General features: G+C 54.4%; 1 protein-coding gene across 2 annotated transcripts in view; it reads right to left on the bottom strand.

Annotated features, from left to right (window-relative positions):
* The window catches only part of COL5A1 (collagen type V alpha 1 chain), a 158985-nt gene that overhangs the window by 116333 nt on the left and 19135 nt on the right, over positions 1–23517 (bottom strand). For both annotated transcript variants that reach the window (XM_068553373.1, XM_068553375.1), the window contains exon 2: positions 2109–2276. In XM_068553373.1, the coding sequence (XP_068409474.1) occupies positions 2109–2276 (168 nt within the window). The remainder of the gene's footprint in view (positions 1–2108; positions 2277–23517) is intronic.

Here is a 23517-nt window from a genome sequence, read left to right as displayed (position 1 = left end):
CCCGGACCTCCTTTGCACTGAGACATTTAAAACGTTTATGCTCAACTCAGGCCACCATGGCCTCGGCCTGGCTGGAGGCACCTGACCACACCACCCCTTCCCTCTGCAGCTGCCCAGCAGACACAGCGTCTAAAACGCAGCCAGACGCCACGGCTCCCCAGGAGGCCAGCATCCAAGCAAAAAGCAAGATAGGTGGGTACCCCTTCCGAGGTTTCCAAGAGAGGAAAGGCCAGAGAGGCTGTGTGGTCTCATCAACCCTGGGGCCTGCAGAAAAGACCCCCTAGAAATTCCCGCTTAAATCATCCCCAAGGACCTCCAGTTTTATTTGGCATTAATGAGACGATCATTATACATGGACCCATTGTACCCCATAAGCTAATGATGGCTAGAAGGCCCTGTAACGGCCTTTTAAACTCTTTGAGTAGCTAATCAAGATCCTAATTTGAGAGGTTAGGAAAAATGTGGGCTTAAAAAAAAAAATCCCTGTCTGGCTGTTGAGGAATTCATATCAGATCTCCAATAATTGGCCTGTATTCTGAGACCCTCTGATACTTCCCGCCCCAAGATAACCGGGGTCCGGGGGGCGGCGGGCAGGGATACTAACCCCGAGGAATTGGTTGTGACCCTGAATTGGGTGGCAGGGATCAGATTCAACTAATTGTCAGCAAAGCAACTACAGATGACCTCGAGGTAGGACACCTAATTCCACAGGACGACCTTGGAAGGTGACCACGTCACACACATGTCAAGCAGTGGGCGTCTGTCCCAAAGTGCAGTCACCATTGTCTGGGGCCGTCAGCTCTCACAAGCCTCCCCTGCCCCCAGCCCCTCAGTCCCCCTAGGACAGGAATTCTAAACTGGGGACTCGGAGCAGGAGAGCAGACAGCTTCTGGGTGATTCTAAAAGATACGCTGGCCCCAAGAAAGGATAAGAAACACTCCTCTGGCCGTGCGGGAAAGTGAAATCCCCGCGGTTCTTTGCGGTGAGTCACCCAGGAGCCCTGGCAGTGACCCCTGTCTTCAATGATGGTCAAACGCTCTGGAAGGGGGATGTCTGGCTCCCAAAGGTGGTAAAGTGGGGGGCTCTTTAAGATAGTGAATGGGCTCAGGGCCCCGGACAGATCTCACCAACCCCAAATGACATTCCTGGAAAGAGCAGACCCAGCCCCTCTTGCAGAGACAAACCCTTAAAAGTCCCCATTGGATTTAAAGGAAAGCTGAGAAAAGAGCTGGGGTGAAGCAGAGAGTTATGAGTGAAAGGGTTAGAGGGAGCAAAATGCAGCCCCTGAAGGAGTGAGTCCTTCTGGGACCCAGTGGGGATGTGACAAAACAGAGACACCATTACTTGTCAAAAGATTGCCTGATTCAGGGTTCAACGTCCAGGGTGCATGCAGTCACCAAAAAGATGATGTACAGTCTTCTAATTATTACAAAACATCTCCTGAGGTGAGTTCATCTGCCCAAGGTCCCCTGGGCCCTTTCTGATGTGGGTCAGGAAGAAGAACTCCTTTGAGGTGGAGGGAGAGGTTATCAAACCTGGGCCTAGAGAGCCGGTCCAGATATAGGCCCCGAGGGTGTGAAGGGGGGGCAGTCAGGGACCACTCGGATGCCACATCCGAGCAGCAAACATCACTTCCCGCTCTGGGTACATAATTAAAAGCAGCGATGTGACACTTGGCAATTGATTCTCATTAAAAGCCTGCACTCTCTTGCTGGGAGCCATGACGTCTGATTCACGTGTCTCTTAACGTCCTCGCCCCCAGTTAAGCTTCTGTCTGGAAGCGTTTCCTTTCCCGTGACCCCAGGGTTTCTCTTAACCCCGTCAGCCGGGAACCATCCATCTCCTTTTCGCCTCTGGAGTCCTGACAGCCTGTCCACAGCTGGAGAGACACCTGCTTGGAGAAGCAGTGTGAACAGACAAGGCCCCGCTGTCCCTTTGGTGGTGGACGGTGAGGGGTGCCGGGTTGTGTTTTCACTATCCTGACCTCGAACCAGGCTCATTCGTGGAAAACCAAGCACGTTTCTCCACCCCGCCAGCTCCCGGCTCTGCTCCCCGGCTGGGGCGGGAGATGGAGCCGTACCCCACCAGGCACACACGCCGTCTCTTACCAGGGTACAGCTGCTTGGTGGGCGCGCTGAGTTGGGCATCTTTTGTGACCCTGTAAGCAACATCCGGGCCTTTGGAAGATCGCCGCGCTGCACAAAAGCCTGTGGTCTTGGTTATTCCGTCAGGCAGGTTGTGAAAATCTAGAACCTTCAGGAGATCTGCTGGCTGAGCTGAAAGGACAAAGAGGAGGTGTGGGGTTAGCCACGGGCAGGAAGGGAGGGCACACGGGGCAGGCCCCCCCTCTGGTGAGCCCCCAGAGGGTTTAGATGAACTGGAAACCAACCTTCACCACCGCCCTTCACCCGCACCTCAATCTCTGACACTCAGAAGATAGATACCAAGGGATCAGCTCAAACCAGGTGCTCTTGGGGGCAGGACACCCCACTTTGTAGAAATGCACACGGCCAGAAATGTTCCGGACCTGGTCCCCGCAAGCAGCCGCCCACCAGCAGCAAAGCCTCCCTGATTTTGCATTCGCGTTGCTCTTTTTTTTCCCCAAGTGCCGTACAAGCCCGGGGCTCCCAGACACCTCTCCTCATTAGTGTCACAGAAGACCTACCCCAAACACAAGCTGAAAGGCAGTGTTAGATCCCACAGCTGACGGAAGCAGCTTTACCAAGGCCAGTCCTACGAAACGGGAGTGACTGACAGCTCATGAAATCTGTTATGTAACTGCCGGAGCGCGTGCCCCTCCTGGGTGCCACGGAGAACAGCGGGCATGCCCCTGGCACATTTTATCCCCCATCCTCATCCAATTAAAACATAATTTTCCCATAACAGTTTACACAGATAGCCAGATTCTATTTGCCCCCAGAAGACCGGCGCATACAGGGCAAGACAGCGCAGAACCAAGAGCAAGACAGGGGCGGGTCCCTGCATCCCTTCTGGAAAGTTCCTGACCTCCCTCCAGGGCCCCGCAGAGAAGGGAGCAGCCCCTGATGGCAGGGGAGAAGCTGGCATTCTGGTGAGCTCAACCGTCCCCCACAAATGCAAAACATAGCCTCCATGTGCCTGCACATGCCCCAACCACATCAGAAAGACCCCAGACCTCCAGGCTGTGAGGACCACAGGCCTGCGATCCACACGCCCCCCCACCCCCCGCCCTAAACAAAGTCAGTTTCGCATGGAAAGTTCAGCTCATGTTACTACAAAGAAGAGTCCTGGGAGTCCAGGCAGAGAAAGTAAACTCGAACTTGGAGTCAGCGTGACAGGACATCTGTGCAGCTGGGCTTTTGGGGAACCCAGTGGCCAGCACCCGCCTATCCATGTGGGTGTGGGTGGGGCTGCCACACCCCCTCCCTTGGGGCACGTGGGCCTCCCTGGCCAATCAGAGCACAGCACCACCCTGCCCCAGGGGCTTGGTCCAGGGCTGGGCATGTGACAGGACCAGGCCAAGGAAGCTCCATCCTGGGGCTTTTTCCTCTCTGCTCTGCTGGCTTCACACACGGATGACGAACCTGCAGCTGCAGGTGGCTGTCTTCTGGGGGCGTGGGGAGCGCCTGTCTGAGGATGTGGACAGACAGACTCCCGCCACACAGCTTGGGCTCCTGGATCAAGCTGTGCCTGAAGACAACTCAGCTACACAAACCAACAGGTTGTCATCATGCTTATGCCAATTTGGGTTAGATTCTGACACTTGCCACTAAAAGTCCACATCCACTGCTGGGTGCAACAGCGGGCTGACACAAGCTTGCCCCTGGGATCTCTGGGCTCCTTAACTATTCAGTTCCCCGGCCCACTGACCTTCCTCCCCAGAGGGTCGTTACATGCCTGGGACCCGCTCAAGAGGAAGGTTCCACCTTTTTAACAAGGGTGAAAGCTTTGGAGGTGAGAAAGGACCACCGAGGCCGGTTTCCCCTCGGCCAGGTTCTGAGCAATCCTGCAGCCAAGCTGTTGAATGTGGAGCCCAGCACAACTGTGGGGGGTGGGTGGCCATGCAGCCCCGCTGCTTGTCCAGGCAAGTCCTTAACAAGAGAATCACCCAGATGGAAGCCTGGAAGGGGAGCAGGTGCCAGGCAGGGCGTTTAGCGCAGGCATGGTGGACGGTGCCAGAGGGAAGGGGGGACGGTGCCCTGTAGGCCACTCCCACCCTGAGGAGCTGGGCATGAGGGTAGGACGGCAGGTTGGGCCAGGCTCTGAGGGCGACCAGGGTGGAAGCGAATTGAAGCTGCTCTCCATCACTAAACACACACCAACCCCCGTCCCCGTCCACAGTTCCCTGTAAGGCACCGTACTGCCCAGATTCCAGGGTTCTGAGGGCCCCTGTTCCAGCGGTGTCATTTCTACAACTCGGCTTTGCTGCACACCTCTGTCACTTTAATCAAGGGACCACAAACCTGGGGGGTGAGGATTTCCCACCTCTGCAGAGGGAGGGGCACGGTAGGGACCCAGGACACCCTTGGTCCAGGCTGGCGTCCACCACGAATAGAGTTGCTGCTTCTCAGGGCCTCTCTGATTCCCCTGGGTGGCTTCAAGCTCCTGCCCAGAGCCCTCTCCCCACACAGGGGGGTCAGCCCCTTGCGCGTGGGTGGCACCTCCGAAGCGCTCGGCACCAGCGACCCCTCCCACCCCGCCCCCCCCCCCTCCACCGGAAGCTTGTCCACTTGACATCAGAAGCAGAGCCAGACGCAGGTGCCTGGCACAGCCCAGAGCCTCGACTTGGCCTATGGGGAGAGATGGCCGTGCCAGCCGCTGGCTCACCTGCCCTATGACACAGCCAAGCTCTGGCTCATCTCTGAGATGGTCGGCTCCAAGATCGGCTGTGGCCAGGAGAGGCATCAAAGATCCAGGCTGTGGCCAGGAGAGGCATCAAAGATCCAGGCTGGGTGTCTGGGACTCACATCCCAATGGCTGTGATGCTCTTCCCAGATGCGCAGGCTTGTGGACCTGCTTCTTCCATGGCCAGCAGAGAGAGCTGTTTCCCAGAAGCTTTCCAGGCCATGTTTATGGACCTCTGTTGCAACAAGCTGAAAAGGCCACCAACATTTCCAGGCCCAATGCCACCCCTCCTGCTTGTGCCAGAGCTAAAAACGTATTTTTTTCATTTTATAAAAGGTGCGGTAATGGCTTCCAATGGTCTCTCCTCCCTGGTGACGCCAGAGACCCCCTCTTTGAACTGGAGCCTTGGTTCCTCTATCAGGGCAAGAATTCCGCTGGGAGACAGCACCAGCTTTGGGGACAAGTGGGCGGGGGCTTGAGCCCAGCATCACCCCCCATGGAGAACGTCTCAGGGCCACTTCCTCTCTCGAGGCCAATGAGAGAAGCTATAGCAGCAAAGAGCCCAGCACAGTTCCTGGGACCCGAGAGCCCAACACCCAGAGCCCTTCTCCTGGCTCCTCCCTCCGAGCAGAGAACGTCCCGGGGCTCCCTGGGGATCACCGTGGTCCACTGGTTCAGGGAAGACAGAAAAGGAACTGACCGTGCAGCCCATGCACCCTACCAGGGGTCCCTCCCCACCTGAGAACCACAGGTGACGTGAACAAGGCAGCTCCAAGGGCTTCGTGGAAACAGAGCCTGGTGGCTTCCACGTAACCCTGGTCGTGACCGGGATCGCCCCCGTGCTGGGAGCCCCCAGGAGCGGCGGCCGCCAGGCCTGGGCTCACTCAGGCTCTTCCAGTATCTTCCAGTTCCGTGGAGCCTGGGCGGCTGAAAACTACATTTCCCAGACTCCTCTGCGGGAAGGGCTCGGGATGAAAATTATGTTCCACACTCAGAGGGGAGCTGGAATGGGAGAGAAAGAAACCCTCTTCTTGCAGAGTCTGGGACCAGGTCACGGGGTCCATTGACATTTGCAGACTTCTTGAAGTCTGGGCGCCCTCCCACTCTGGTGGTGTGACCATGAGTCGGGGGTGGGGGTCTGGTGACCGCACCACTCCTGCTCTGCCAGCGGCTGTGTAAGCCCCTGATTCCTGCACTCAGTCTCCTTCCCCTACAGTAGCCTGCTGTTCCCTTTCTGCTTGTGCACTGAACCTGCCTGAGACCGCGTAGATGTAACCAGGTATTACACCCCCAGACCCGTAAAGGAATGGACGCCAGAGAGGTCAGTTTTAAGGCAGAAAGGGGGAAGCTGAGAAAGAATCTGGAAACACAGAGTTGAGTTCCAGTTGCCCTATGCCAGAAAGGCAGCATGAAGGCCCTGAAAAGCAGTGGCACAAAGGAGGAGCTCAAATATAGAAGTGTATGCTGTACACCTGAAACTAACAACATTGTAAAACAACTAGACTTCAATAAAGATATATATATAGAAGTGCAGGATGGATGGATGGATGGATGGACAGATGGATGGATAGACAGACAGATGCATAGACGGACAGACGGATGGATGGATGGAAAAATGGATGGAGGGATGGATGGATGGGTGGAAAGATGGATGGACGGATGGACAGATGGATGGATGGATGGATGGATGGACGGATGGACAGATGGACGGATGGATGGACGGGTGGATGGATGGATGGACAGGTGGATCGACGGATGGATGGGTGGATCGACGGATGGACAGATGGATGGATGGATGGACAGGTGGATGGACAGATAGATGGGTGACGGACAGATGGACGGGTGGATGGACGGATAGATAGACGGATGGATGGATGGAAGGAAAAATGGATGGATGGACGGATGGATGGAAAAATGGAAAGATGGATGGACAGATGGACGGATGGATGGACAGACGGACGGATGGATGGATGGATGGATGGATGGACAGACGGATGAACAAGCAATACACATGTGAATGGTGCAAATCAGGAGGTAGATGTCCCAGAGACAAATTTTACAATTGGCCTGCTAAGCAGTCAAACATTCCAGCTGCCAATGGCAATGTCTCCACCAACCACACAAAGATGACCTCTCTGCCTCCCCCAAAAGGCACTTCCACAATCATCCCTACACGTCAGCTGCCCTGTGCTCCTCTGGACACAGAATAACGGAATAAGGGAGCTCCATGTCACCCAGGGTCCTGCCGGCCCTCATTTCACAGAGATGCCAAAGCAGCCATGCAGAATGACTGCAGCGCGCTGCATGCCCGGGGCACTCATGACCTGGACCACCAGTGGGTCACTCTGACCCAGCATGTGGAACCAGAGATGACAGGACTGAAACCACGCTGGTGAGCCTGGAGGACACGGCACACAACCCCGCCGAGAAGAATCAAGCTCCAGTAGCCAGCTGGCTGGTGACGCAGCCGGGGACAGCGTCACCGTGTCTGCCCAATGCTCCGCTCCCCTGCCCAGAACTAGCAGAGCTGCCGGGGGGTTGGCGAGGGCATCCAGCACCTAGGAGAGCAGAGGGAATCAGGTGACTGCTTTTAGCAGGAATTTCAATGGGTTTCTGGCCGTCAGCTGGCCTCCGGACACCCCTCCACCGTGCTCAGAGCAAGGAAGGGGCCGCTGAGGCCAGGGCGCCAGCCTGCCCAGGCTTGAGGGTCCATCTCAGGCTCAGCAGCTCCTCTCTTGCGAGGGGAGCCCCTCATGGAAGGATGTTTCTCTGCCAACAACGCCGAGTCACAGCCCGCTTTCAGGAACGGGCGGAGGAGGGGAAGTAGGGAGAGGACTTGGGGTCACCACCCTGAGCTACAAAGGAAGCGTCCTCAGAACGGTATCAGAATGTTCCAGCCGGGCGCTGCCGACCAATGCCACCAGTGTTCTGCCAGCCCCAGGGCACAAGAACACCCGGGGCTGGGGGATCCTCACCAAGTCCTGACATCAGCACCTTATCCCCCCGGCCCTCCTCAGCCCTCAGAGCTTGATGTGGGAGGTGGGTTCAGAACAAAAGTGACTCAGCCAGAAAGACCCACCTGAGCCCCGAGGCCCAGGGAGAGGGAGCCATTTCCATGGTTTAACGATTCACCAAATTTAATGTCCCCAGGTCTCAGTGGGGACACCAGCATAGCAGCGGGGCGGGGCGGTGGAGCCACCAGTGCGGATTGAGCTTAGTCACCAGCCGCGCAGAAGCTGCTGCACACACCGGGCACTCAGACACGTTTGTTGACAGACTAAGCGAGCAAACCCACAGCTCTTACGTATGCCAGGCAGAGAGCGGGGGACTCGACAACTTGAACACTGCCGCTACCTCACCTTGGCGCGCTGTCACCGCATCCCATTGGACTTAACTCTCGGAGTGACATTGAGCTGCAAGCAGGGGACACACTACCGTTCCACGTGCTGGGAAGGAGCTGGGTCGAGGTCCTGAGAGTCAGGCCTCCTGAACGAGGCTGGCTAGGGTTCACGTGGGCTCTTGCTCAAATTCCACCCGTTTCTGCTTTTCCCCCAACAAGCTATGAATATTCTCCAGCACGTGCTGTCGGTAAAGACTGCCTTTGAAGCCCATGCCAGGCAGTGTGTTTGGTCACCGTCTCCTCCATCCTAGAGGCTCGGGCAGGAGTCTGTGATGCATCAGAACTGCTTGCCGTGCGCCTTGAGATTCCACCAGGTAACCCATGACCGAGTCCCATGGGGAGGCGACCTCATCCCCAGCCCCCCGCGTCCCGCTCACCGTCTGCACAGCCCCCATCCCATACCTGCCTTCGCTGGTCTGGGAAGGCCATGGCCCTGGTGATGCATGCACAGGACACTCCAGACCCCGGCTTCCAGGCAGCGCTGCTGGGTAAAGTGAAGCCAGCTTGAGGCCCCGGCACCCCAGGGGGAGCGGTGCTGATCCCAGCTGAGGGGACTCAGTAGCCCCACTGGACTCCCCAGGCCTCCCCGGCCCTGGAGCTCCGTGGCCTGTCCTCCCAAGCACACAGCCCGACATCTGCCATGCCGAGCCCTCTGGACCCGGAGCCTGAGGCCAAGTCCTGCAGTGTCTGGGGGCTGCTGGAAAAGAGCAAGCCGGACGTGCATGATGGGGGGGCCGACAGAGGGGCGGGGGTGCAGAGGCTTTTGCTCACTCCAAGGTCAACGCCATTATGTCTTCAAAATTCTCTGAACTGTCTAATTTCAGAGCTAGAAGGGGTCATAAATGACACCCAGGCTGATGACCTTTCTTCTGAAAGAGGATCTGTGTGGAGAAGGGTGTGACCATCTCGAGATCACACAGCAGGCTGGTACAGAGACGCCCTCAGCTTCTGACCCACCCCAGCCCTGAACTTCCTTCCACTCGGCACCAGCAGGTGAAAGACGGAGCTGGTGACGGGCCCTGAAACCACAGCCCCACTGCCCTCACTGCCCTCGCTGCCCTGGTGTGTCTAATTCACCTAATTCCCCGCGTGAGACGGGTCTGCCTTCCTGGGCTGCGAGCCTCAGGAGGGCAGGGGCCCGGCCTGGCGTGTCCCTGCTGAAGCCCTGTCACCCGGCCGGCCCTCGCAGTTAATTGCCACCGCAGCGAGCATCTGTCCTGCATTTGCGGGGCGCCCAGCAGGCACACCCGGGAAACACACCTGCCCTTCCTGCTGTCCCTGCTAGATCCCATCTTACGCTTCCCGGAAGCAAAAAAGAGTCATGGCTCTTACAGGACCGAGGGACGGCCAGTGAGTGGGGTGGGGGGAGCCGAGGCCCCCTCACCCCCGGCCAAGGTCTCTCCCCACCAGCCCTCCCCGCGGGGGTCCCGGCACAAAGCACGTGGCCCTGTCAGGAAGGTCAACCCAGCAGGTTGGAAAATAAACAGGCTGCTTTGGAGGCTCCGAATGAAATTCTTCTTCAATGACCCAACTGTGGGAACAAAGCAAAGGGGAGGGTCGGGGGCAGGTCAGGCAGGACACTGGGTGGCCATCCCCTGCCGGACCTTCCCCGGCTGCCACTCACCCAGGGATGTCACAGGGGCAAAGACTTGAGCCCAGCACAGGGGAACTCGGGCTGTGGCCACAGGTTCACAGGCTCCTGCGCTGACAAAAACCACCGCCCTCAGCTCTCCTCGGTGGGTCCCCTAGAACCTTCCTCTCCTCTGTCCGGCATCAAGGGCACCCAGCCCTCTGACCCCGGCCCTTCCCAGGGGACCCACGCTCCCCAGCCAGCTCCTCACCCATGCCACGTGTTACATGATGCCCAAGCGCAGCACCCCCGGGGTGTGCGGTACCCAGCGCACCCGCCCTGCTCAGGCTGGGGGGCCGCCTGAAGGCCTCTGAGGCTCGGCAGAGCACAGAGCGGCAGATTGGAGGACGGAAGGGCTAGACTCGAGCCCAGCTCTGCCCGCCCTGCGCCAGGGGACCCAGCGGGAATGGACGTGAGGGGCCTGCCCACCGGGCAGGGGAGCCCCTCCATCCCCTGCTCAAACCCCGCCTGCCTCACAGCATCTCTGACCTCCTGTCCGTCTCTGTCGCTTCCTGGGGACGAGGAACGGCCGCCAGTGAGCCCAGCTCGGGCCCACGGGGCCCGGTGACAGTGCGTTTGTCCCTTGCCTCTGGTCCATTTTTCCGTTTCTGAAGAAGGGCTGCGGACCCACCAGCAGGGCTTCTGGGGGGATTTTTACCAAAGGAGACGGCGCCATTGGGTGTCATCATCCCCGCAGACCCGCCTGACCTGGCCTCCCCCGCACCCCCAGGGGTGACACAGAACACCTGGGTTAGGGTGCAGTGCACGTGACGCTGACCCAACCCCCTTGTGGGTCACGTGGCCCTGGGCAAAGTGGGTTCCATCCAGAGCCTCCCTGTCACCACTGGTGACAGGGAGGGGTCACTTGGCAAGGAGGCAGCCCCAGGGCAGTGGCTGCAGGGGTCTGGGGCAGGGCTGGCGGGCGGTGGTACCCAGCCTGGGGGAGGGGCAGCTGGGCCCTGAGCTCCCGCGGTGCCCACACGCCCTGGGCTCTCCGTTCCCTTAGTCAGCAAGACGGCTCACCAAGTAGGCACCTGCCTCTGCAGATGAGGAATCTCAGGCTGGGAGAGGTCAGGTGAGTCATCCCAGGTCCTACTGGGATGCAACAGCTGTCTGGCGGCAAAGTCTCCCTTCTCCCCCGACACTTCGGGGAGGAGAGAGGGCAGGATGCTCCCCGTGACACCTCCAGAGAAACCACTGCCGCGCTCACTCTCCTTCCAGGGAGGGAACAGCAGAGAGCACGGCAGCAGTGATGAGGTGGGCAAGGTCGCTCCAGGGCAGAGAGAACCTGCTCCTTCTAGAAGCTCAGGACCCTGGGGAAGCCTCGGGTGGAGAGAAGATCCTCAACCTCCCCCGTCAAGGGATGGGGGAGAAGCTCAAAACCCCGGGCTCAGAGAAGAACGACAGGTCAGAGGATGCCTCTCCTGTTTTACTGTCTACCTCATCAAAATACTGGTCTGAACATCAACTGAGAAAGCGTCTCAGAGACACAGCCCTCTCCTTTGTCTCTTCAAAGTACCACATGGGATGCTCAGTAAACCCTCACTGAAGGATGGACACGTGGGCACAGGGATGAAGTGAATGGAAGAATGGAGAGATGGATGGATGGATGGATGGATGGATGGATGGATGGATGGATGGAAGGAAGGATGGATGGAAGGACGGATGATGGATGAATGGAGAGATGGATGGAAGGATGGATGATGGATGAATGGAAGGATGGATGGAAGGATGGCTAGAAGGATGGATGGATGGAAGGAAGGATGGATGGAAGGATGGATGATGGATGAATGGAAGGATGGATGGAAGGATGGAAGGATGGATGGATGGATGGATGGATGGATGGAAGGATGGATGATGGATGAATGGAGAGATGGATGGATGGATGGATGGAAGGATGGATGGATGGAAGGATGGATGACGGATGAATGGAAGGATGGATGGAAGGATGGATGGAAGGATGGATGGAAGGATGGATGGATGGATGAATGGAGAGATGGATGGATGGATGGATGGATGGATGGAAGGAAGGATGGATGGAAGGATGGATGATGGATGGATGGAAGGATGGATGGAAGGATGGATGGAAGGAAGGATGGATGGATGGATGGATGGATGGATGGATGGATGGATGGAAGGATGGATGATGGATGAATGGAGAGATGGATGGATGGATGGATGGAAGGATGGATGGATGGAAGGATGGATGACGGATGAATGGAAGGATGGATGGAAGGATGGATGGAAGGATGGATGGAAGGATGGATGGATGGATGAATGGAGAGATGGATGGATGGATGGATGGATGGAAGGAAGGATGGATGGAAGGATGGATGATGGATGGATGGAAGGATGGATGGAAGGATGGATGGAAGGAAGGATGGATGGATGGATGGATGGATGGATGGATGGATGGAAGGATGGATGATGGATGAATGGAGAGATGGATGGATGATGGATGGATGGATGGAAGGAAGGATGGATGGAAGGATGCATGGACAGATGGAAGAAAGGATAGAAGGACAGATGATTAATGGAAAGATGACAAAAAGGAAGGACGGATGAAGCATGACTTCACAGATGACTGAACGGATGGATGGATGCATGGATAAATGGATGGATGAGTGAGTGAATGAAGGAAGGAATGCCATCATCTTGAAGGTTCAGTTGATAAACTTTAACTTCTCAAAGCTTTTAGATACCAACCATTCACCTGACCACTTCCCTGCCCCAGTGGCCTCACTCTCCCTCTGGGCCAGAGGTGAAGCCCCGGGTGATGCATGTGTCTTACTCCATGGCCACCTCCTCCCCGAGCAGAGGCGAAAGCTGCACCCTGGCTCCGCACCCTTGAGGAGGGCCTGCCTGGGGGTAACGTGGGGTATGTGCTCAGGGCTCTAGGTCCTCCAGGGAGTGAGGCAGTGCAGAACGGACCACAGAGAGGACTTGCCGCCCAGCCCCCGTCACCAGCAGGCGCCTGGCGTAAGGCGGCAGACCTGGCAATTGGGACACACTGTTGATCACCCTGCTCCTGGTCCTCTCCCAGCCCGACGGCTCTCCTCTCCTGGCCAAAAAGTCAAGAGCTCTGAGAAGCTTTTGACAGGTGGTTGGGAGATTTTACGGTGAAATGTCAGTTGGCGGGGGCATCGCCCTGCTTATAAACACAATGTTACCAGGGAGCGGCCACAGTGGGGAGGCAACTCCCCCATCCCCGCGTTCAGAGATGGGACGCGTCTGAAACTTGCTTCCCCCGGGGTGTGATGGCCGTCTTCCACTTCTCGTTGAGGCTGGCCTGAGTGTCTGGACACCTGGCACCTCCACATCATCCCACACTAAGCCCAGATGCTGGCGGTGCCTCTGCAGGTTTCAGAAGGATGCAGGCGCCACCACCCAGCCTGAGGGCACCTACAGCCCAGCCTGGCCGCCCCTCAGCATACACACGGTTACTTAGAAGTAAGTCACGTCGCCCACGAGGACTCACTCGAGGGCCAGGTGACCTGCAGAGCCCTTGGGAAGGAGTCCTGCAGCAGGAGCAGAGAGGAAGACGGGGCTGCCCAGAGCTGGCAGAGGCCTCTCCGGCTAGTCTGGGGCCACACAAGGAATGTTCCAGGCTCAGATGCTCCCTCACCCAGCAGGGCAGCATGGGGACATCCAGGCAGGATGGAGCTGGGCCACACAGAGCAGGCTCGTTCCCACCGTCCTGACGGCTGCGGGTGCTGCAACCAGACTGAGACTCCACTGCGAACTGGGAGGAGACGTCACAGCCGAGGGGCCGGAGCCCTAAGAAGTACGGAGGCGTCCAGCTTCTCCCTGCGTTTACTCCGCACTTCTTCCTCTCATTGGTCATCCCTGCTTTTCACCTGCCTTTATAAAAACGTGTGAGTATATACGTTCCTCTCCCCTGTCAACCCTCAAAGGTTATGAACAGAACAGACACGGCCACAGACATCAATCCTGCATCAGACTGCCAACGATGGTGCAGGGCAGAGGGGGCCGGGCGCTGCCAGCAGGGGCTGGTCCCGGAGCGGAGCCCACAGGCATGATGGGGAACCAGCTGATTAATCTCAGCCTCCTCAGAGGTAATTTATCTCCTTGTTCTGGAGGAAAGGGGTGCAGATGGCACCCAGCGCCAGATTCCACATGCTGGGGTTGGCTGGGTTTGCTCGGGCAGGCTCCGCACAGCCCCACCTGCTTCCAGGAGGCCCAGAGGGAGGGCTGGTTGCCATCGGGCCAGCTGGGGTCACACTGGCAGAGGCCCCTCTGCATCCAGGGCCTCGCCCAGGCGGGGCACCCGCGGAGCCGTGCTAAGTAGGGACGCGGGTACGGGCCAATTACAGAACCACACCAGCTGTGGACCAGACCACCCCACCCCAGACAGCGTCTTGAAAGGGACCAGCAGGACCTGTCCCTGAGGCTGGCCTGAGCTGCCACGCGGGCTTCATTCGCTCAGCGATGCTCTATGAGGCCTACCGCGCCTTGGCACCTGGGGAAGGTCCAGGCCGTTTCTGGACTCACCCTCCCATCACTGCAGAGGCCAGGCCGGGCCCTGACTGCGCTGACCTGTGCATTTGCCGCCGGTGGGTCCCCAGGAGGAGGCTGGGCTTCCTGCACGTGTTAGCGGAGTCCTCAGGACCCAGGACTAGAGACAGTGACACCCACGATGGAACAAGTGCTAGCACACCCCAACCAACAGCGGCTCCATCACCCCCCTGGGCCTCCTGCCTCTCTTGGGAAGCCGTGAAAGGCCGCTGGAATTAACAGCACCGAAAACGCTGGATTTCCAGACTCCTTCCCTCCCTCGAGAGTTACAATGACAAGTCAAAGTGGTGGCCACAGGAGACCCCTTTGCTCCATGAAGGCCCAGGAGAACAAGAGGCCACCGCACACCGGAGCGGGCCTGTGCCTCCTCCGTGTCACCCCAGCTCCCCACCACAGTCTGCCCTGGACGGCAGCAGGTGCTCCTGCAGCCCTGCCACTTCCCCACCTGTGAGCCCCCTGAGAGAAGGGACAGTGGTACCCTTCATCACAGCAGAGGAGAGAACTTAGCCTGAGGCAGACACTCAGCATGGTGAATGAAGGAACATCCAACCAACCGGCCATTTTGAACCCAACCAATGTCCAAAGGGAACGTGCCTTCTGGGGATCCAAGATAAACGCCAGTGGGAGAGAAACCTTTTTTTGGGGGGGGGGGGTGGCAATTTTGCAGCATTCCAATTAGGCTGTACACATAGATGGACCTGGTATCCCCCCCTTTGAGGGGAAATCCTGCACAAAGGCTTGTATACAAGCAAGGACATCCAAGGCAGTGTCGATTGTAATATAACTGGAAACAAGGTAAATGCCCATCAGTCAGGAGGCTCATCTGTGAAATACTCTGCAGAGGCCGCAGGAGGGGGGGTGATCTAGATGGCCCGACACAAAAAGACAGCCGAGACATGTAATCAAGGGAAAAGAGGAGGTCACCAAACATTCACAGAGCACCATCCCTTGGATGTTAAAATAAAAGACGTCTGTATAATCTGAAAACACACCAGGTAAATGCACACACGAAAATGCCCAGAACAGTACCAGCCAAATAGTGAAGGGGGTGACACCTGGGAAGGGGCTGAGAACTGGTAGAATGGCGAATGGGAGGGTCTGCTCCTCTCTGTGTACCTCTCCTCCCGAAAAATGTTGTAAGTCTATATCCACCTATAATGTGCACCATTTTATTAACACCAACAACAAAAAAATGCTAAAGCATATGTTTTAAGTGTGGCAGTTTAAAAATGGCCACAAAGTCTTTAGCACAGGTGCCCATGAAGAGGTGGTATCTGTGCCTCCTCCCTTTAACGAAGGTGGGATCCGTGACTATGTGACCCATAGAATGTGGTGGAAGTGATGAGTGCTTGCTAGCTTACGGATCTAGGCTTTACGAAACTGACACTCTCTACTTCCTGTGTCTGGAATACTCTTCTTTAGAACCAGACACCATGTGGTGAGGAAGCCCAAGCAGCCCCTTGGAGGGTCCCATAGGAAGAGAAACCCAGGCCCCCAGCCAACAGCCCCAGCCAAACTCCCAGCCAACAACCAGGACCGACTTGCCAGCCGTGTGGGAAAATCATCTTAGAAATGGACCGTCCGGCCCCAGCCAAGCCGCTCAACCTGACGTCATGGGAGCAGACAAACCATCTCTGCCAGGTTCTGCCCCAGGTGCAGACTCACAAGCAAACTAAGATTGCTAAAGCAAAAGATTGCTTTCGACTTTAGACACTACATTTTGGGGTGGTTGTTATGCAGGAATAGATAACCATGACAATGGCAAGCAATAAAGAGGAGGAGATACTGGTAACAGAAATACAATTTATATATATATGAAACTCTTGTAACTAAAAAAAAGAGGGGGCAAACAAATAAATAATACTCAACGTCACTAGAAGTTAAATAAATCTAAATCAATCAAGACTCCTTTGTCTCCCATCCAACTAGCCAGGGGGTGGGGAGAGGAACATGGGAGACTTTTCGAGGTAAGGGAAATGTTCTGTATCCTGACTACGGTGGTGGCTACAGGACTATACATTTGTCAAAACTTACGTCCTTCTTTCCACCCGCTGGCCACTGGCAACCACCAATTTTTTTCTGTTTCTATAGTTTTGCCTTTCTCCAGTGTCATATAAATAGTATCATGTCCTATGCAGTCTTTTGTGCCTGCTTCTTTGACTTAACATAATGCTTTTGTATCCATATTGTTTCACGTATTCATTTTTCTTACGGCCCAGTAGTATTCCATTGTACGGATGTGTCACAATTTGTTTATCCATCTACCAGTGGATGGACACGTGGGTTATCCCCAGTTTGGGGTGATAAATGGCATATGAACATTCACATACATGTCTTTGTATGGACATATGTTTTCACTTCTCTTGGGTAAATACCTAGGTGTGGAATTGCTGGGTCCCCCTGGCAAGTGTATGACTAACTTTATAAAAACCTGCTAGACTGTTTCCCAAAGGGGCTGTACCAGTTTGCATTCCCACCAATAATGTATGAAAGTTTCTAAAATCACACAGCATGAGTCCCCCAGTATTCTTCTTTTTCAAAACTGTTTTGGTTATTTTAGGTCCTTTGCATTTCCATATAAATTTCAGAATCATCTTGTCAATATCCATTTTAAAAACACCTGCTGGGGGCTTCCCTGGTGGCGCAGTGGTTGAGACTCTGCCTGCCAATGCAGGGGACACGGGTTCGAGCCCTGGTCTGGGAAGATCCCACATGCTGCGGAGCAACTGGGCCCGTGAGCCACAACTACTGAGCTTGCGCATCTGTGCTCCGCAACAAGAGAGGCCGCGATAGTGAGAGGCCCACGCACCGCAATGAAGAGTGGCCCACGCACCGCGATGAAGAGTGGCCCCCGCTTGCCACAACTAGAGAAAGCCCTTGCACAGAAACGAAGACCCAACACAGCCAAAAATTAATTAATTAATTAATTAATTAACTAAAAAAAAAAAAAAACGCCTGCTGGGATTTTAATTGGCATTACACTGACTCTGTGGATCAATTTCAGAGGAAAATGATACCTTGACAATATTAAGTGTTTTTGTCCATAAGAATGGTATATCTATCCAATTCTTCAGATCTTGTTTAGTATCTCTAAGTGACGTTTTACAATTTTCAGGTATTTTATCATATATATCTCTAAGTATTTCATATTTTTGATGCCACTGTTTAAGTTTCTATTTCTAACTGTTCATTTCTACTATCTAGACATAGGGCTGATTTTGGTATACTGATTTTGATTCCTGTGACCATGCTAAACTTACTTATTAGCTGTAGAGGCTTTTGGGTAAATTCCTTAGAATTTTTAACACAGACAATCATGTGGTCTTCAAATATAAAGACAGTTTTAGTTCTTCCTTTACAATCTACATGCCTTTTATTTCCTTTTCTTACCTTATTGCACTGGCTAGGATTGCCATATAATATTGAACAGGTGTGCTGAGAGCAGACATCCTTGCTTTTTTCCTGATCTTAGGGGGGAAAGCATTCGGTATGTGGGTTTTACATGAATATCCTTTATCAGATTGAAGAAGTTCCCTTTTACTCCCCATTTACAGAGACTTACTCATCATATTTTTCATTTAAAACTATTACAAAGGAGTACGTAATCCTAGTTTTGTAAAAGCAGGTGTAGAAAAACTACTGGAAAATAAATACGTCATAAATACATCAAAATGTTCAATTAGTAATTTATTTGGCTGCTCTTAACAGAAACCACCATAGCGTCAACATCATTAGCACCACGGTTTAAACATGTAAGGGATGATGATGACGGATTTTTATTTTAACAATTCTGTGATGGACGTGTATTTGTATAACAAATTAATGGCATCATAAATGCCAATCGATGTCCAGCAGGAAATGGCATTATATGATTAAATAACTGTCCTCTCTCCATGTCTACCTAAAAATGCAAGATAGTCACAGATCTCTTGTTCTTTGCCTTGATAATGGGCAACGTTTAACTGGTCTTTATAAGACAAAACTGCATTTGCACTTCTCTGGACTGTCTATGCTTCCCAGAGTCTGACATTTGAAGTGGGCCACCCCACACCAGAAGTCCTCACGGGGCCCCCTTCGTCAGGCCTGGCCAGCTCGCCCCTACCCTTTTGCACTAACATGTGGACAAAGGTTGGCTCTTTCATTTTCCAGCACTGGCATCAGCTGGGCTTTGACTTGAAATTCTCATTGGAAAAGCCAGCTTTGGAAATAGAAGATAGTCTAACACCTATTAAATGTCACAAAGCAATAGTTCCTGCTCCAGATTAAAGCCACTGTCTGGACCATCAATGCCTTCACACACTCGCCCAAATGTGCGGTTCCTCACACAGCCCCAAATGGAGCTGCTTTCAGAGCACAGGCTGCAGAATGATCCTGGTGTCTAGGTGGTTCTATGTATTCGGCGCTGAAATGACTTTATTCAATTATCTGATTCAAGGAAAAGAACATTGCACTGGGTCCCTCTGACCTTTAGAGAAATATGTCACAGTACTTCCCCTGGGACCAGAAGGCATCTTTCAATCACTAGAGCTACGAAAGTCTTCAAAACACTGTAACTAGGCCTCAAAACCAGCCATGTGGACACAAAATGAACTGTGCATGGACTTCATCAACTCCCCTGGGAGGCACCACATACAGGGAGCGGGATCCAGCCCTGACTTCCACAGTCACTACCCACGAGTCCGTACCACCAGTCCCGGCTGAATTTCCTGGGCCCCACACTCAGTGGGGTGACGAAGCCAGATTTCAGGGTCCCCCCCCTCCACCGGGTGGACAGCTGCAGGCTCTCCAGGGGTCACGGTCACCGTCTCAGAAAGCTCCGTCCACCTTCCAGAAGTGGGTGAAGGGCAAGAGTGCAGAGCTACACGGAGCCCGTTTCCACTCCTGGAAGATCCACGGACAAGAACCCATCCTCTGCCCCAGACCAGGTGAGCAGACTGCTGCCCTTTCCTCCACACCTGCCCCACCCCAGCCCAGCCCAGCCCAGTCTTGCACCCACCTCTGTAGCACCCCCCAGATGTGAGCCCCACCCTAGCCCACTCCTCCCTGGTCCTCCAGTGTAGATGCCAAGCACACTCATTCGATGTGACCTCCTTGGTGGGGAGAAGATCCTACCAAGCTGGACCCCGATATCACTGTTCACTCAACCAGCCACGGCAGGCACTCAGCAAATGCACAGATGGCCCGAGAGAGGGAGAGAAGGGGAGGGGAGACAATTAGCATCTATTGACTGTCTAGTAGGTTCTAGAAGATGCCCTTAGGTTTTCTGACTACATGAGAGGAGGTGTCTAAAGCTAGGCATGCACATGAATTATAACTGTTATTAATCACCCAACTTCTGCCAACGACCCCGTAGAGTAGGAAGTGCCACTCCATTCTCCAGACGAGGAAACGGTAGTGCCCGGAAGGCCCAAGTGACCTGGATGAGCCACAGGCCCAGCAACGGTCACGCCAGGTCCCAGGCATTAAACGACAGCTTCCTGCTGCTTCCCAGGAGGAGAAACGGGCGAGTGATTGGCTTACAGGGGGGTGGGTAACCCCAGTTCTATCACATGGGGTCCACCTGGGTTCAGCACCTGAGAATAACAGTGCCCAGGGCACAGTAGCTGGGGCGGTAACTGCCCACCCTTGGCTGGAATGTAATGCTGCAAGAAAAGGGCTTTACAACATTCTTGTGCTCAGATGCAGTGAGTCAATGTCTAGGAATCCACCCTAAGGAAACAATCAGAGAGGATTCACCAGAAGATGTCCATCCAAGTGTTATTTATAACACAAACAACTGGAAACGACCCAAATCCCACATGAGAGAAACAGTTAAGTGAACTCCAAGGCAAGCCTCCGATGGAATGTCGGAAGCCATGAAGATACTTACAAAGAGTTTGTAATGAATGACACGGGAAGTGTCCACAAGGAAGGCACACACAACACTGTTTCTATACATGAGCTCAGCCATGAAAAGGGGAAAATGTGAGGAAAGTCTGTGTCCCCCCAAAAATCCAAGGAGTGAAATCGTGACCCCCAAAGATGATGGCTCCAGAGAACTCCCTTGCCCCTTCCACAATGTGAGGACACAACGAGAAGGCACCAGCTATGAACCAGGAAGAGGGTCCTCCCCCCACCATGCTGGCATCTTGATCTTGGACTTCCCACCCTCCAGAACTTTGAGAAATAAATTTGTTGTTTATAAGCCACCCAGGTTGTGGTATTTTATAATAGCAGCCCAAACCAACTAAGACAGAAAGGAAAGAAAAAGGCATTTTTATAGTTTCCTATTTCCCAAATTTGCTAGTAAGTATGCTTTATTTTTATAGTCAAGAAAAGTTAACAGAGGTATTTGGAGAATTAGTAGAATCTCTGAATGGACAACCAAATATCCTGAAACATGGACACTCCACCTCCGGGTTCCCAAGACGGAGTTTATCTCACGTTACTGCCAACTGGAAGGCTTCCCGCACTGCTCCCCACCTGTAAACGCCCCACCTCTGCTGAGGGCTCCAGGTGACCTCCCACATCCCCAGCTGCTCCAGAGCCACAGGCTTCCCTTCTCTCCTAAACTCCTAAAAAGCTGGCAGCATCTCATTGCTATCCTGACTGCACTGCCCTCTGCTGCTGCAACTGTATTTATCCTGTCTCTGAGTTCAGGCCAACCAACGTGAGGAGGATCTCGTGGTGCCTGGCACTACCCTCGGCACTGCAGAAGCTGAAGTGAGTCAGCCATTCCTGGCCCTCAAGGAGCCCTAGGTAGAGGGTGGGAGTCTGGGGTGGGCATATACACCCTGATGCAAAAAGGAAAAGTGGTTTGGTGGAGGGGGCAACCCAGAACTGTGATGGAAGAATGGATGGATCGGTGGGTGGGCAGATTTGATCTAGATGATCTGGATCAGTGGGTGGGTTTAAGGTCTGGGTCATGGGTGGGTGGGTGAATGGATGGATGGATCAATGAATGGATGCTTGGTTGGATGGATGGATGGATGGTTGGATGGATGGATGGATGGATGGATGGATGGATGGATGGATGGATGGATAGATGGATGGACGGACGAAGACAGCAATACACCTTCACCAGTTTAAACTGAATTTAGGGACCCAAAGCCTCATCTCTTATATAGCCCCACCCTCCGCCACCATCCCACTCACGCTATGCTCTAGCCAAGCTAAAGCCTGCATTCAAAGCCCAAGATCACAGAGTGCCAAGGCCCTTGCACATTTCGTTCCCAGTACTTGGGAGTCCTGTTCCCCTGCCCTCTCCTCCTGGTGAATCCCTTTCACCTTGAAGACCTCAGCTCAGGCATTACTGCCTCTGGGAAAGACTTCCCCAAGCCCCCCTGCTGGATCAGTGGTCCTCCTCAGTGTCCACTCTTATGGAATGAGATCGAACCATGTAAGATGACCGTTTGACTATTCTGGCCCATAAAATGGCAATTCCACGTGATTCAACCAAACAGACCTATCACCATGCTAAGGCTGTCCATCCCACCAGGACGTGGGAGTCGAGGGCAGGGAGCCTGTCCATCCTTTAGTTTCCAGCACTGGTGTCATGATCAACCCAACGCACCTGGCACACCCATGGCACCATCAGATGAACAGGTGAACGAAGGGCTCTCAGCCCCTCCCCCACCCCCACAGCTCCGTGTTCCAACAGGACAGAGCAGCACCCCGGTGGGAATAATAGTGACTGAAACTGGGGGAGAGCTCGCATTCCAGCAGAGACCTCAGGGAAAGAAGACATGGAGGACCCTGGGAAACAAGTGGGGACTTCAGTCTCCATCGTCCCGTGACCCCACGAAGCCCCCTCCCCTGACGGTCAACACCTGAAGTCCTCCAGGTGAGGGACCCCCAAGGCCTCTTGTCTGGGCTGGCTTTCCAGGAGGCAGGGCACCTCTCAGCTGGCAAGGGAGGCTGGAAGGACCCTGTGACTCGGAACCGTGGAAAGGGACAAGCCTCATGACAGCTGGTGAGGGAGTACAGGGCCATGATGCTGGGTCATGAGTGACCACAGAGCCAGGATGGTGCTCACGGGGTCAGAGGTCACAGGGCCACACCCACCACCCGCTACCACATGCTGAGCCCCAGCCTCTCGGCACAGAACCTGTCCCACGAAAAGCTGTCATGTCCACGACCCTCTCATGCTTTCCCACTGACACCCCGAGAGCCCCGGCTGCAAACGCTTCTGTGGCCCCTGGTCCTGGGAGTGCCTGGTACCTGAGAGGCTGTTAGCTGAACAGAAGGTACAGCGCATGAGTGTTCAGTCCACAGGTGGGCGCCAGGTACCGGGCAGGGTGCCGCCCTCAGAGTGTGCAGTGCTGGGGAAATCACGCAGACTGGGCTGAACCTGAGACCCACTCCCTGCCCTGTGGTTCTGGGCAACATCCTTCATGCCCCTTTTTATAAAGTAAACACATTATCAGAACCTACTTCTGAGGGTTAAAACAGACGAAGTCTGCAGGGCTCTGCCCCCTGTCTGCTATGTGACACCAGGTGATGTGTGTACCAGCCTCAGTCTCCCACCTATAGAAGGGGTGGGTGGGGGGTGACGAGGACAAATTCAGTTCTGCAAATCGACAGGTGCACGTCCCTATTTTCAAAGGATCACTGAATGACGCGTGCTCAATCAATCCAGTCCCTCCCTTCCTGAATTGTTCTATTGGTCTTATTTCTTTCCTTTACTTGTTTTTTGACCATAAGCTTTTTTAACTGACCAAGTCATTCCGGCCAAGAGCATCTGCCTATCAGCAGGAAAGGCACGCAGCTCCCAGGGCAGCCAGCCCACACTCCCCTGTCTCGTGTCTCTGTTACCTACACACCTGCCCACCTTCCAAGCAGCCCACCCGTTTTAACAACACATTCACCCAATTCAAAAGACGCCGAGAGAACTGCACCCCCGTGCACCCAGACGTCCCCTCTAGAGAAAACCATGTGTCCCAAGTTTTGTGTGTCCTTCCTTGACATCTACGAATATGCAAGCCTAGATTTCTGTGGTTTTTTACTAGAGATGGATTCATACCAAGAAGAGCATTCTTCACCTTGCTTTTCTTTACTTACGTGTCTTGGAGACTGATTTCAGGAAATGTAAAAGCACGCAGACCCCACTCTTGCAGCTGCTTCACTGACTCTCCTCCACAGTTGCTCA

Source organism: Eschrichtius robustus, chromosome 10 (genome assembly GCF_028021215.1).
Source record: "Eschrichtius robustus isolate mEscRob2 chromosome 10, mEscRob2.pri, whole genome shotgun sequence".
NCBI classification, from domain to species: Eukaryota; Metazoa; Chordata; class Mammalia; order Artiodactyla; family Eschrichtiidae; genus Eschrichtius; species Eschrichtius robustus.
The sequence above is the reverse complement of the archived record's forward strand: the minus strand, read 5'-3'. Positions and strand labels throughout refer to the sequence as shown.